The following is a 15155-nucleotide window of genomic DNA, read 5'->3' as shown; positions in this document are numbered from 1 at the left end:
TGTGAATGGATTTATGATCTAAGCTCAGATTTTTTTTTGGTCAAGATTTTACTTCTGTTATTTCCTAAAATATTTTTTATTTTATTGTACAACTATTATAATGAATGGTGGATTTCTTTGTGACATTGATACATGTGTATAAAATAATTTGATCAGTTTTCTTTCCCTTGCCTTCCTCTCTTCCAGCTTCCATTTTCCTACCCTATTGGTCTCATTTCTATTTTCATGATGTTCATCCCTCAATTCACACTAGCTTCCACATGTAATAGAAAATATGATCTTTCTCTAGTCTGCAGTTAACATGATACTATCCAGTTCTATCCATTTTCTTGTAAATAACATAATTTCTCTATGTTATTTACAAGAAAATGTTCTTTCTGGCTGAATAAAACTGTATCACGTTCATCTGTTGATGGAAACCTGAGCAGATTCTATAGCCTGGCTATTGTAGCTGTGCTGTGATAAATAGGTATGTGTATATCACTAAAGTATACTGACTTTAATTCTTTTGGATAATTATATTTATAATGTTGTTTATTAAAATCTTATTACCTGTAAGACTACCAGGAATATTGTGTGAAAAACTTACCAAGATTTTAGCTATAAAATGATATGCCAGGTTGCATCTAAATATTAGTTAATTAAATTTGATGAAAGTGTGTATAGTAGTCCATGAATATTTCCAAATTTGGAAACATTGCTAATAGAACTATGAATAGTAGAACTAGATTATATGGTAGTTCTATTTTAGGTTTTTAGGAACCTCCATACTGGTTTCCACAGTGGCTGTACTGATTTACATTCCCATCTTCAGTGTATAATAGTTTCACTTTTCCTGCTTCTTCACCAGCATTTATTATCGTTTGCATTTTTGATGATTGCTGTTCTGATTGGAGTGACATAGATTCTCGATGTAGTTTTGATTTGCATTTCCCTGATAGCTAAAGATGTTAAACATTTTTTTTTCATATATTTGTTGACCATTTGTATTACTAGTTTTGAGAACTGTCGGTTCAATTCATTTGTCCATTTTTTAGTGGATTGTTCTTTTGATGTTGAGATTTTGAGTTCATTATATATTCTAGATATAAATCCTGTATCAGAAGAGTGGCTAGGAACAAGTTTTCCCATTCTGCAGGTTGTCTTTCATGTGGTAATTGTTTCCTTTGCTGTACAGAAGCTGTTTTATTTGATGCAGTCCCATTTGTCAATTGTTGCAATAATTTCCTAAGCTATTGGAGTCCTATTCAAGAAGTTGTTGCCTGTGTCTATATGTTGGATTGTTTCCCCTATATTTCCTTTTAATAGTTACAGTATTTCTGATCTTATACTTAGATCTTTGATTTATTTTGATTGACTTCTGTACAGGGTGAGAATAGAGAATTTAATTTCATTCTCCTACATATGGATATTCAGCATGCCAAAGTGGCATATTTTGGGGCTCAGTTTTCTGAGCCTAACATCAGCTACCCAACTTGCAATATTTGAGTTAAAGGACTAAGACATAAGGTATGAGGTTTAAAGTACAGATAACTGATTTATTAATGTATCTGAATTTGTTTTGCTCTGGCACTAAACTTAACATTTCTGTGGATCTTAAATAGATTTTTGCCTCTTCTTGATTCCCTGTCAATTTCAGTAGAATGTCTAAATACAAAGAAAGGCAAAGAAAATAGAAATGTTGACCAAGGATATTGTTATCAGATGAGATGTTTCAATAATAGATCTTTTCTAATGCATTACTTTCTTTTTGCTATCTTGGTTTTATAATTAAGATTTATTTTGTGCCAATTATTCATTTTTATTGTATCCTGGATTTCCTAAGAAAATTTTGTGAAATATATACAATAAATACATTAATAATATTTTTGTAGTTTCTTTTTAGAAGATAATGCAATTAGACTGGGTTGTAGCTCAGTGTTAGAGCACTTGCCTAGCATGTGTGAGGCACTGGGTTTGATTTTCAGCACTGCATATAAATAAATAAAATAAAATTCCATTGACAACTAAAAAAAAAGTAAAAAAAAATTTAAAAAGAAAATACAATGATCACTACATTTCAAGTCTTTAATTCAACTAAAATAGAAATTGCCTTTTTTTTGAGGTACTGGGGATTGAACTCAGGGGCATTCAACCACTGAGCCACATTTTATAATAGGCCAGCCCTATTTTGTATTTTATTTAGAGACAGGATCTCACAGAGTTGCTTAGTGCTTTGCTTTTGCTGATGCTAGCTCTGAATTCATTATCCTCGTGCCTCAGCCTCTCAAGCTGCTAGAATTACATGCATGCACCACCACACTTGGTGGCAATTGTCTTTAAAGTCATTTCTTTAATCACTGTATCTTCTGTCTTGCTTCCATTTTTAGAACCAGGGTTCTGATCAAGCAGGAGAGGAGAAAACAAAAGGTGAGGAAGATATATTTTTACTTGTGTTATCCTTATGTGAATCGTGATCTTCTGAAACATTTTCTACTATTAATAAGTTCACCTAAGTGAATCAAATCAATCATCTTTCTTTAGTCTTCATCCTTGTAGATAGCTTGTTTAAATACTTTTGCTCAGACAGAGATTTAAAGATTATTGTTGATTATTTACGTCCTTCTAGTTCTAAAGTATATTTCAAGTCTGACCTCTTCTCACTGTTATAGTGTTAGCACTATAATTCACATCATCATTTACTGCCTAAAGTACTATAATGGTCTCTTGTCCTTTGTCATGCTTTAACTTGTCCTTTTTTATTTTACTGATTGTGTTATAAAGTTGAGCAAGTATGTACTGAGTGGTATATGTCTGAAAGAAACTCTTATACATGTGTACTTAGAGATAATGTATAAGATTGTTTGGGTCACTTTTATTGTTAAAATAGCAAACAAAAAGAAACAAGAAGGAGAAAAAAGAAGTGCATCTAGAGGGAGGAATAAGAGAGGGGAATAACCTAAACACCCATTAGTAATAGAATTATCAAACAGATTGTGGTATATTCAAGTAATGGTATGTATGGACTTCATGTAATTAGGTAGATCAATCTCAAGGACATAATGTTGAGCAAAAGAACCACTCACCGAAGAAGACAAGCAATAAGATTCCTTTCACAAAAAGTCCAAAGCAGTAAAAACAAAGGAACAAAAACCTAGTGTCCTAATATGTCAAAGGTAGTAAAATTTAAATGAAAAGGAATGACAGTGAAGGCAGCATAGTTGTCCTCTTTGGATCCTTTCCCTTTTCTTCTGTGGCCCTTCACTCTCACTTCACATTTAGTTCTCAGTCTGCTGCACTGTACAATTCTTGTTAATGTCAACAATGAACCTTCTATTGTTGAATCAAAAGAATGTTTTTCAGCCCAACTTACTTTAATATGATGATATTTCCAATGTAGTCTGCCATTTCCTTTATTTTTAAACAAACTGATCCCATGCTTTCTTTGACTCATTCTCTAGATTTTATTTCTGCCTCTCTGGTTATTCCTTTTTTAATGGCTTTAGGTTAAAATTTGATTTATGATTTTTCTGAAAGTTTTCTTATTCAGATTGTTTTCTAGTTTTTTTCTACCAAGTAAGACTTGATAGAAAAATTGAGCCTGGTCATATTAGGTAAATCAGTGACATACTCTTGTCCTTTCTAGGAACAGAGATTATGGGTAGCATGATAGCTTGAGCAGGGATAAACCTCTCTTGGGATGTTTCCTGGAATCCTAGGCTACTCACTTTGCAGACAGTCTTTGTAGTTTCCCCTTATTCTTGGAACCTTGAATTTCTACTCCCTTTGGCTAACTCTGACTCATGTATCTATCTTAGAAATCATTACCTAAAAAAATCCTAGTCCTCCTGCCCTCCATCTGTCCATCCTCCCCCATTACATTAACCTTCCACAGTATTTTATATCATCCCCTGTCATACTCAGTTGTAATTGTGTCTCTCATTCCTATGATTTCATCTATCATAAAATACAGTGCCTCAAGAAATAATATTCTTAATTCCAGTACACCATCAAGTATAAGATCTAGCATTGATAGGTAATTTTTTTGGGTCCAGTGATAGAATCCAGGGACTCTAAACCACTGAGCCACATTTCCAACCCTCTTTATTTGTTTATTTTTAAATTTTGAGCCAGGATCTCACTAAATTGTTGGGGATGGCTTGGAAATTGCAATCCTCCTGCCTCAGCCTCCCGAGCTGCTGGGATTACAGTTTTTTTAAGAGCAGAAATGTTTTCATCCTGAGGTTTCTACTATTTTATTACTGAATCATACTATGATCATTTAAAAGACATTTTAGTCAAATTTAGGATTGTACATTACTCAAATGAAATATGTATGCATACCCTTTATCTATGATATATTTTGTATAAGAGAACATTTTACTATTATGTTTGATAGTTGGCAAGTCTTTTATAGTTCTTACAAGTTTTTTAAAACCTTTAAAGTTGGTTGTAATTGACAGTATTCCAAGAAGTTAATGTGAATGAGCCTTACCCTCTTGAAAATATGATATATAATTATTTGGAAATATGATTCTTATGTTAAGATTTTTCATGTCTTAGACTTTTTCCTTCTAACTACTCACATGTTAAGGAAGCTATGGTATTATATTATGAATTATTTAATGGAATAGAAAATGTTTAAAGACAATTTGTTACAGTGTTTAGCACATAATATTTGCTCAGTTAATATTACACAAATCAGTGTTTTTTAATTTGGTCAATTAAAGACGTAATTTGAAAAAAAAGGAAGAATAATTATAGTTCAAGCAGGAAGAAAATAAAAGCTGAATGAAGAATGATAATTATGTGCAGATCTGTCTTTTTTTTTTTAAAAAAAAAAACAACCTTCTAGGAATAAAGGAGGGATAATACAGTGAACTAAATTGGCATTGATTGCAGATATTTTTTACATAGTTTCCTTCCTTCTCATTTCTCATTTCTGCTGACTTTTAATGACACTTAGCTGCAACATACCTTTACGGCATTTTTATATTTATAGGATAGCATACTTTGTAGAAGAACAGGTTTTTAACCTGTGGGATTTTTTGTTTGTTTGTCTGTTTGTTTTTGTACCAGGGATTGAACCCAGGGGCATTTAACCACTGAACCACATCCTCAGCCCTTTTTTTCAATTTTATGTAGAGACAGGGTCTCACTGAGTTGCTTAGGGCCTCGATAAGTTGCTGAGGCTGGCTTTGAATTCGTGATCCTTCAGCCTCAGCCTCCCAAACTGCTGGGATTACAGGCATGTGCCATTGTACCTGGCCAAATGTTTTTATTATACTATGCATATAGATTATTTTTGATACCTGGGAATACTTCTTTTAAAAAAATTCCATTTTAAAATATCATATGTTGTAATAAAAATTAATTTAAAAATCCAAGATAAACTTTATTAAATGCTGTAAAATTTAGAGTTTTTAAGCAAGTTACAAGTTATTATAATCGATTTTAATTCATATGTAGACATATAAAGGTGGTGTCACAAAAATATACAAATATCAAGTCAATGATTTAATACCATTAGTGCATTTATGACTTATGGTTCTGCCTTAAATTAACTGGTTGATGCATTAATTTTTAACATTTTAAATTATTTTAGGAATACTTTGAAAGGAACAGGTTAAAATCAAAAATGAAATTACTGGGAGTTTTGTCCCCTGCAAAAAATTCCACTGCCAGTTTAGACCTCCTTAACCTATATATGGTAAATCAGATATCTTGTAAGAAGAAAACACCTGGTAAGTCTTTCCAGTAGCATTTTGTTTCAACCTTAATGTGACCATAATAATTTTTGGCTTTCTAATTAATTTGCAATTTTAGAACTCAAAGCATGTGGCAAATTAATTTAAAACTTTGGTGCTCTTTAAATTAGAATAGTAACAAGATCTTAATGAACATTGTTTAAAATCTTTGTTGCTTAATCCATTTATTTTTATATTTAGGTTGTATATGTGTTATATAACATTAATTTATTAGTGATAGTTTTAATTACTATAGTGAATTTGTTGTAATTATTACATTATTTTTTCCTAGGCAGATAGTTACCAGAGTTTAGCTAGAAAGCAAGGAATAATAAATATGTCTACCATCTTTTACATTTAGAGAATTTGTTTTAAAAGAGTAGCAGGGAAGATTTTTCCCTGAATGACTGGTTTCCTGTCCCAAAAGATTGAATTACTTCTTACACATTCCCGGGATGCTACTTGAAAATAATGTCTGTTTTCTCCTGCTCTTCAATTAAACAAAAAGATAATCAGATTATTTTTCTCTCTCTCAAGGAACAAATATATATCTGGTATTTAATGTTTTAAGTAAGTGTTAAAATGGGAGCTTAAAAATAAGACAATTCAAAGAAGGATATAAATCAATCAGAATAGTAATATCTCTTCATTTACTTTGTCTCCAATTTTTCTTCCTCCCTCCATGAATGACAACTTGCACAAGTACATTTATTTATATTTTTAAAAGGAATGTTATGTATGAACTTGGGAATAAAACTTCTTACTATAAATTGAATGTATTTACTTTTATTGCCTGATTTTTAGGCAAGGAAAAATATTTTCCTTTCTATCACAAGGTTCATGGCTGAGGCCCCAGCCATGTTATGTCTGTCTTCTACATGATAGACAAGTCACTATCTGTCAAGTAAATAACAGATTAACAAATTAATAGAGATATATTTAAAATATTTTATGTGACATGACAACCTTTTTAAGAAAATGAAGACCCAAATCAGTCAGTAAATCTGTGCGAGGTTTGATGAAGAAGTGGATGGCTGTGGAGATGTATGATTGGATTAAAAAGAAAAGCATGAGCTAATGATATTAACCTAAGAGCAACTTGCTGTTGGTTAAGAGTCTTATCTTTGATCTTGTGTCTTCAGAGAGAAGGATGTTTTGACTGGTGTGCCTCAGTGGTAGAATGCTTTCCTAGCATGTGTGAAGATCTAGATACTATACCCAGCATAATAAAAATATTTTCAAAAAAATTGAAAACTATGATACTCCCCTTGAAGTGTAAGAATAACACCTGTTTTCAATTACTATAATTATGAATACATATTAATTTATATTTTAGTGGGATTCCCTGTGATATTTCCATACACACATACATTGTGCATTTACCATATCCATTTACCCTTCTTCTACACTTCTACCCTGACCCCAGCATCCCAGTCCCTAGTAATTAGAAGGATACCTCTTTTAAAAAATTTTTTAAATTTGTTCTGTTTAAATAAAAATGACAGTAGAATATATTTTGTTATATTATACATTCATGGAGTATAACTTAGAATCCCATTCTTGTGATTATATATGATGTGGCGTTACACTGGTTGTGTATTCATATATGAACATAGGAAAGTTATGTCCAGTTCATTCTACTGTCTGTCCTATTCCCTTTCCTCCTCCTTTCCTTTCACTCTCCTTTGTTTAATTCAATGAACTTCTGTTATTTCCTTCCCCATCCCCTTATTGTGTGTTAGCAACCACATATCAGAGAGAACATTCTGACTTTGGGTTTTTGGAATTGGCTTAGCATGATATTCTCCAGTTCTATGCACTTACTGGTAGATACCATAGTTTTATTCTTCTTTATGGCTGAATAATATTTCATGGTATACGTATACCAAATTTTCTTTATTCATTCATTGTTGAAGGGCATGTAGATTGGTTCCGTAGCTTCGATATTGTAAATTGAGCTGCTGTAAACATTAATGTGGCTGCATCACTGTAGTTTGCTGATTTTTAACTCCCTTTGGTATATATTGAGGAGTGGGATTAGTGGGTCAAATGGTGGTTGTATACCAAGTTTTCTGGGGAATCCCCATACTATTTATAGAGCAATTGCACCAATTTGCAGTCCCACTAACAATGTATGATTGAATCTTTTCCCCCATATCCTCACCAACATTTATTGTTACTTTTATTCTTGATAATGGCCATTCTGAGTAGAGTGAATTGGAATCTGAGTAGCAATCTCTAATTGCTAGAGATATTGAATATTGTTTCATAATTTTTTAAGCATTTGTATTTCTTTTTCAGTGAAGTGCCTGTGCAGTTGCCTTGCCTATTTATATATTGGGTTGTTTGTTTTCTTGGTGTTAAATTTTTGAGTTTTTAATATCTACCAGAGATACATGCTCTGTATGATATACAGGTGGCAAAGATTTTCTCCCATTCTGTAGGATCTCTACAGAATGTTCTTGATTGTTTCTTTGATTTGAAGAAGGTTTTTAGTTTGATAATATCCCATTTATTGATTCTTGGTTTTACTTTTTGCACTTTAGGAGTCTCGTTGAGGAAGTTGGTTCCTAAGCTGACATGATGGAGAATCGGGCCTACATTTTCTTCTAGCAGTTGCAGGGTCTCTGGTCTACTGCCCAGGTCCATGATCCACTTTGAGTTTGGGGAAGAGTGAGAGAGAAGGGTTCAATTTCAGTCTTCTCCATATGGATATCCAGTTTTCTCAACACCATTTGTTGAAGAGGCTGTCTTTCTCCAGTGTATGTGTATGGCGATATGAGATCACCATATTTATGGGGGTTTGTCTCTATATCTTCTATTCTGTACCATTGGTCTTCATGTTTGGTTTGGTGCCAAACACATACCATTCATTGTTTGTTACCATAGCTCTGTAGTATAATTTAAGTTCTGGTATTGTGAAGCCTCACTTTTTTGTTGAGGATTGCTTTGGCTATTTTGGTCCTCTTATTTTTCCCATTGAATTTCATGACTGCTTTTTCTATTTCTATGCACAACATCATTGGAATTTTAATAGGAATTGTATTAAATATATATAGCACTTTTGTAAGTATGGCCATTTTGTCAATATTAATTCTGCCTATCCAAGTACATGGGAGATCTTTCCATCTTCTAAGGTCTTCTTCAATTTCTTACTTTAGTGTTCTATAATTTTCATTATAAAGGTCTTTCACCTCTTTTGTCAGCTTGACTCTCCAATTTTTTTTGGAGGCAATTTTGAAGGGGTAGTTTTCCTAATTTCTCTTTCAGTTGATTCATCACTGTGTATAGGAATGCAATTGATTTATGGGTGTTAATTTTATATCCTGATACTATGCTGAATTAATTTTTGAGTCTAGCAATTTTCTGGTGGAGTTTTTGGAGTCTTTTAAATATAGATTCATGTCATCAGCAAATAGGGATAATTTGATCTCTTCTTTTCCTATTTGTATCCCTGTAATTTCTTTCTTCTAACTGCTTTGCCTAGAGTTTCAAGGACTATGTTGCCTGGAAGTGGTGAAAGTGTCTTGTTCCAGTTTTTAGAGGGAATGCTTTCAATTTTTTCTCCACTGAGAGTGATGTTGCTCTGGGGTTTAGCATATATAGCTTTTAAAATATTGAGGTATATTTCTACTATCCCTAGTTTTTCTAGTGTTTTGAATAGGAATAGATGCTGAATTTTGTCAGATGCTTTTTCTGCATCTATTGAGATGATCATGTGATTCTTGTCTTTATGTCTAATAATGTGATGAATTAGGTTTACTGATTTCTGTATGTTGAACCAACCTTGCATCCCCGGGACGAACTCTACTTGATCATGGTGTGGTGTCTTTTTAATATGTTTTTGTATGCAATTTGCCACAATTTAATCAAAAATTTTTGTATTTATGTTCATCAGGGATATTGGTATGAAGTTTTCTTTCCGGATATGTCCTTGTCTGGTTTTGGTATCAGGGTGATACTAGCTGCATAGAATGAGTTTGGAAGGATTCTCTCCTTTTCTGTTTCATGAAATCATTTGACATGAATTGGTGTTAATTCTTTGAAGTTCTGGTAGAACATGGCTGAGAATCCATCTGGTCTTGGGCTTTTCTTTCTTGATAGGCTTTTAATGGTGTCTTCGATTTCATTGCTTGAAATTGATCTGTTTAAATTTTCTAGGTACTCATGATGCAATTTGGAGATCATATGTCTCTAGACATTTATTGCTGTCTTCAAGATTTTTGATTAAATTATAGAATAAATTTTCAAAATAGGTTCTGATTATCATCTGTATTTTAGTAGTGTCTGTTGTGATATTTCCATTTTCATTGTGAATTTTGGTAATTTGAGTTTTCTCTTTTTATTTATTAGCTTGGCTAAGGGTTCACCAATTTTATTTATTTTTCCAAAGAATCGACTTTTTGTTTCATCCATTTTTGGGATTATTTCTTTTGTTTTCTTCATTGACTTTCACTCTGATTTAATGATATTCTATCTTCTATTACTTTTGGTGTTGATTTATTCTTTTTCTAGGGCTTTGAGATGTAATGTTAGGTTAATTGTTTGTTGACTTTCTATTCTTTTAATAAATGAGCTCAGTCCAATGAACTTTCCTCTTAGCAGTGTCTTCATAGTCTCCCAGAGATTTTTGATATGTTGTGCTGCTATTCTCATTTACCTCTAAGTATTTTTTTTTATTTCATCCCTGATTTCTTCTGCTGTTTATAGGTAATTCAATAGTGTGTTATTTAGTCTTCAGGTGTTAGAGTAGATTCTACTCTTTATTTTATCATTGATTTCTAATTTCATTCTATTATGATCTGACAAAATGCAAGGTACTATCTCTGTTTTTTGTATTTGCAAGAGTTGCTTTGTGGCCTGAGATATTATCTATTTTAGAGAAGGATTCATGGGCTGCCAAGAAGAAAGTGTATTCAGTCCTGATGGATGAAATATTCTATATGTCTGTGAAGTCTAAATTATTATTTGTATTTTTAATTCTATAACTTCTTTATTTAGTTTTTGTTTGGAGGATCTATACAGTGGTGAGGGAGTTTTGTTAAAGTCACCCAGTATTATTGTGTTCTTCTCTATTTAATTCATGAACTTGAGTTGAGAAAGATTTGTTTGTTGTATGTAGATGCTCCATTGTTTGGGGCATAAATATTTTCAGTTGTTATGTCTTGTTGATGTATAGTTCCCTTAAAAATGTCTTTCTTTGTCCCTTCTGATTAACTTTGGCTTGATGTCCACTTTATCTGATATGAGTATAGAAACCCTTGCTTATTTATGAGATTCATGTGAATAATCAGTTTTTTCAATCCTTTAACCTTCAGTCTGTAGGTGTTTTTGCCTATGAGTTGAGTCCTATGGAGACAACATATTGTTTTTTTTTTTAGCCAATATGTTAGTCTGTGTCTTTTGTTTGTTGAGTTTAGGCCATTTATAGTCAATGTTATTATTGAGAAATGATTTTTATTTCCTGAAATTTTGATTTATTTCTGTTTTTAAATTTGAATTAGTTTTTCCTTTGATTGATTATCTTATAGTATAGGTCCTGCCTTTGCTGGTTTTCACTTTTATTCTTCATTTCTTCTTAATGAAATATTTTATTAGGTATGTTTTGCAATGCAGGATTTTGTTTACCATTGAAAGTTTTTATTTCATTGTCAGATTTGAAGCATTATTTTGTTGGGTATAGTATTCTTGGTTGACATCCATTTTCTTTTTTTAAATTTATATATGACAGCAGAATGCATTACAATTCTTATTACACATATAGAACACAATTTTTCATATCTCTGGTTGTATAAAAGTATATTCACACCAATTCGTATCTTCATACATGTACTTTGTTTTGTTTTTTTTTTATTAATAACTTTTATTATTAATAAAAATAAACTGGAGATAGAGATGACATGGAAAAAGTAAACAAGAAGCTAAAAGAGTAAAACTAAAAATACGGTCAAAGGGAAGTTTAAAGAGCAGATGTTGGAAATTCCAATCTCAAATTCAGCCTGAGGAACGCAAAGCTCCCTTGGCCATCTGGAAGACCTGCACACAGAGCACCAGAGGGTGCTGTTGTTTCAAGATTGGAGTGATATCAGTGACCTTAATAATGATCATCACATTCAACCATCATTTCTAACCCCATGACCCCTCCCTTCCCCTCCCACCCCTTTGCCCTATCTAGAATTCATCTATTCCTTCCATGCTCCCTCTCCCTATCCCACTATGAATCAGCCTCCTTATATCAAAGAAAACATTTGGCATTTTTTTTTTTTGTGGCAAGGGGAATTGGCTAACTTCACTTAGCATTTTCTTCTCTAACTCCATCCATTTACCTGGACATGCCATGATTTCATACTCTTTTATTGTTGAGTAATATTCCATTGTGCATATATGCCACATTTTTTAATCCATTCATCTATTGAAGGGCATCTAGGTTGGCTCCACTGTTTAGCTATTGTGAATTGTGTTACTATAAACATTGATGTGGCTGTGTCCCTGTAGTAGGCTGTTTTTAAGTCCTTTGGGTATAGGCTGAGTAGAGGGACAGCTGGATCAAGTGTCGGTTCCATTCCCAAGAAATCTCTATGCTGCTTTCAATATTGGCTGCTCTAAATTGCTGTCCCACTAGAAGTCTGAATGTATCTTTTCCCCTACATCCTTGTCAACACTTATTGTTGTTTTTCTTCATAATAGCTGCCATTCTGACTGGAGTGAGATGATATCTTAGAGTGGTTTTGATTTGCATTTCTCTAATTGCTAGCAATGATGAACTTTTTTTATATGTTTGTTGATTGATTGTATATCATCTTCTGAGAAGTGTCTGATCAGGTTCTTGGCCCTTTATTGATTGAGTTATTTGTTTTTTTGGTGTTTAACTTTTTGAATTCTTTGCATACCCTTGAGATTTAGTGCTCTGTTTGATGTATGAGGGGTAAATATTTGCTCCCAAGATGTAGGCTGTCTATTCACCTCACAGATTGTTTCTTTGTCTGAGAAGAAACTTTTCAGTTTGAGTCCATCCCATTTATTGATTGTTGATTTTAATTCTTACACCAAAGGAGTCTTATGAAGGAAATTGGGGCATAATCCAACATGATAGAGATTAGGGCCTACTTTTTCTTCTATTAGACACAGGGTTTCTAATTTTATTCCTAAATCCTTAATCTATTTTGAGTTGAGTTTTGTGCATGGTGAGAGATAGGGGTTTAATTTCATTTTCTTTCATATAGATTTCCTGTTTTCCCAGCACCATTTGTTGAAGAGGCTATTTTTCTCCAAAGTATGTTCTTGGCACTTATGTCTAACATAATTGTAGTTTTGTGGGTTAGTCTATTAGGTCTCTATTCTGTACCATTGGTTTAACAGTCTGTTTTGGTGCCAATACCATGTTTCACCTTCAGTCTGTGGGTGTCTTTTCCTATGAAATGAGTCTCTTGGAGGCAACATATTGTTGGGTCTTTTTTTTTTTTTGATCCAAACTGCAAGTCTATGTGTTTTGATTGATAAATTCAGGCCATTAACATTCAGGGCTATTATTATTGAGATATGATTTGTATTCCCAGCCATTTTTGTTTATTTTTGGTATTTAACATGACTTGGTTTTTCCTACGATTAGATTTTCCTTTAGTGTAATCCCTCCCTCTGCTGATTTACATCATTGTTTTTCATTTCCTCTTCTTGAAATATTTTGCTGAGGATGTTCTATAGTGCAGGCTTTCTAGTTGTAAATTCTTTTAACTCATGTTTATCATGGAAGGCTTTTATTTCATCATCAAATCTAAAACTTAGTTTTGCTGGATATAAGATTCTTGATTAGCATCCATTTTCTTTCAGAGCTTGGTATATGTTGTTCCACAATCTCCTGGCTTTGAGGGTCTGGATTGAAAAATCTGCAGAGGTACGAATTGGTCTCCCCCTACATGTGATCTTATTTCTCTCTCTTGTGGCTTTTTAAGATTCTATCCTTATTCTGTATGCTAGGCATTTTCATTATAATGTGCCTTGGTGTAGATCTATTGTAATTTTATACATTTGGTGTCCTGTAAGCCTCTTGTATGTAGTTTTCCAATTTGTTCTTCATATTGGGAAATTTTCTAATATTATCTCATTGAAGAGATTGTGCATTCCTTTGGTTTGAAACTCTGTGCCTTCCCCTATCCCAATAACTCTTAGATTTGGTCTTTTGATGCTGTACTATAATTCTTGGATGTTCTGTTCATGGTTTCTGACTTTCTTCACTATGTGGTGAACTTTATTTTCCAGATTGTATACTTTGTCTTCATTAATTGATGTTCTTTCTTCCAAATGATCTAGTCTGTTGGTTATGCTTTCTATTGAGATTTTTATTTGATTTATTGTATCCTTCATTTCAAGGATTTCTGACTGTTTTTTTTTTTCAGAGTCTCTATCTCACTCTTGAAGTCATTGTTTGTTACTCGTGTTTGCTCTCTTGTCTCTTTGTTGGAGGGATCAATTTTTTGCCTGTATTTGTTCATTTAGGTAATTCTTTAATTCACAGATCATTTTAATTATGAACCTTTGGAACTCCTGCTCTGACATTTCATTAACTTTGCTGTCCATGGGTTCTGTTATTATAGTGTCCTGGTTTGTTTGGGGTACTTTCCTCCCTTATTTTTTCATGTTTTCTATGTGTCTTCATTTCTTGCAGTGTGGATCTGAGATATTACATTTTCTTCCCTATATTTTCATAGTACCCATGCAGATAGTTTGTACCTCACCTTGATGTTGGGCTTCCAGACCCTGTTGGTGTCCCTCACTGTTTGCTACTGTATCTAAAGTTGGTGGCAGCAATAGCAGAGGTAAGTCGAAATAATAGTTAAGGTTCCCCAAGATGGATGCAATATCTTACAGAGATGGGGCTGAAAGTGTGGGCCGCACACTTTCTTTGGGATGCCTGCTGTGAGATGCAGCTGCTTGCAGGCCCTGTCTGTTGTCAAAAAGTTAGGGGCTACCGTGTTGGTAAGGCTGTGGCAATGACTGCTGTGTCCCAAGTTGGAAGTGGGTTAGGCTTAGGCTCCCAGTTGGTGTGTGTGGGGTGTAAATTCAGACCTACCCTGGACCTTGGTCCTACTTAAGTCAGTGTGGACAGATCTAGGCTGGGCCTAGACTCTTGGTAGTGTGCTGATTGGAAGAGGCAGTCCTGTGCTAGAGGCTGGGCTTTGGCGGGTGCCTGCTGGTGGAGGAGTGGACCCGGGCCTACTGTGAGCCTGTGAGCACAGGCCAGTGTGGGTGGATATGGGCTGCCAGGCTTGACCTCCTTCGGTAGTTTGCTGGTCGGAAGGGGCGGTCCTGTGCCAGAGGCTAAGCTCTGGTGGGTGTCTGCCCCATCAGTGGAGTGCAGATCAGGTCATCCATTTTCCTTTAGAGCTTGGTATTTGTTATTCCAAACCCTTATAGCTTTGAGAAATCATTGCA

General features: G+C 33.7%; 1 protein-coding gene across 1 annotated transcript in view; it reads left to right on the top strand.

Annotated features, from left to right (window-relative positions):
• The window catches only part of Redic1 (regulator of DNA class I crossover intermediates 1), a 91268-nt gene that overhangs the window by 17626 nt on the left and 58487 nt on the right, over window positions 1-15155 (top strand). The window contains exons 2-3 of the mRNA XM_077798950.1: window positions 2370-2409; window positions 5585-5723. Of these exons, the coding sequence (XP_077655076.1) occupies window positions 2370-2409; window positions 5585-5723 (179 nt within the window). The remainder of the gene's footprint in view (window positions 1-2369; window positions 2410-5584; window positions 5724-15155) is intronic.

This window comes from Urocitellus parryii, chromosome 5, assembly GCF_045843805.1.
Source record: "Urocitellus parryii isolate mUroPar1 chromosome 5, mUroPar1.hap1, whole genome shotgun sequence".
NCBI lineage: Eukaryota > Metazoa > Chordata > Mammalia > Rodentia > Sciuridae > Urocitellus > Urocitellus parryii.
The sequence above is the reverse complement of the archived record's forward strand: the minus strand, read 5'-3'. Positions and strand labels throughout refer to the sequence as shown.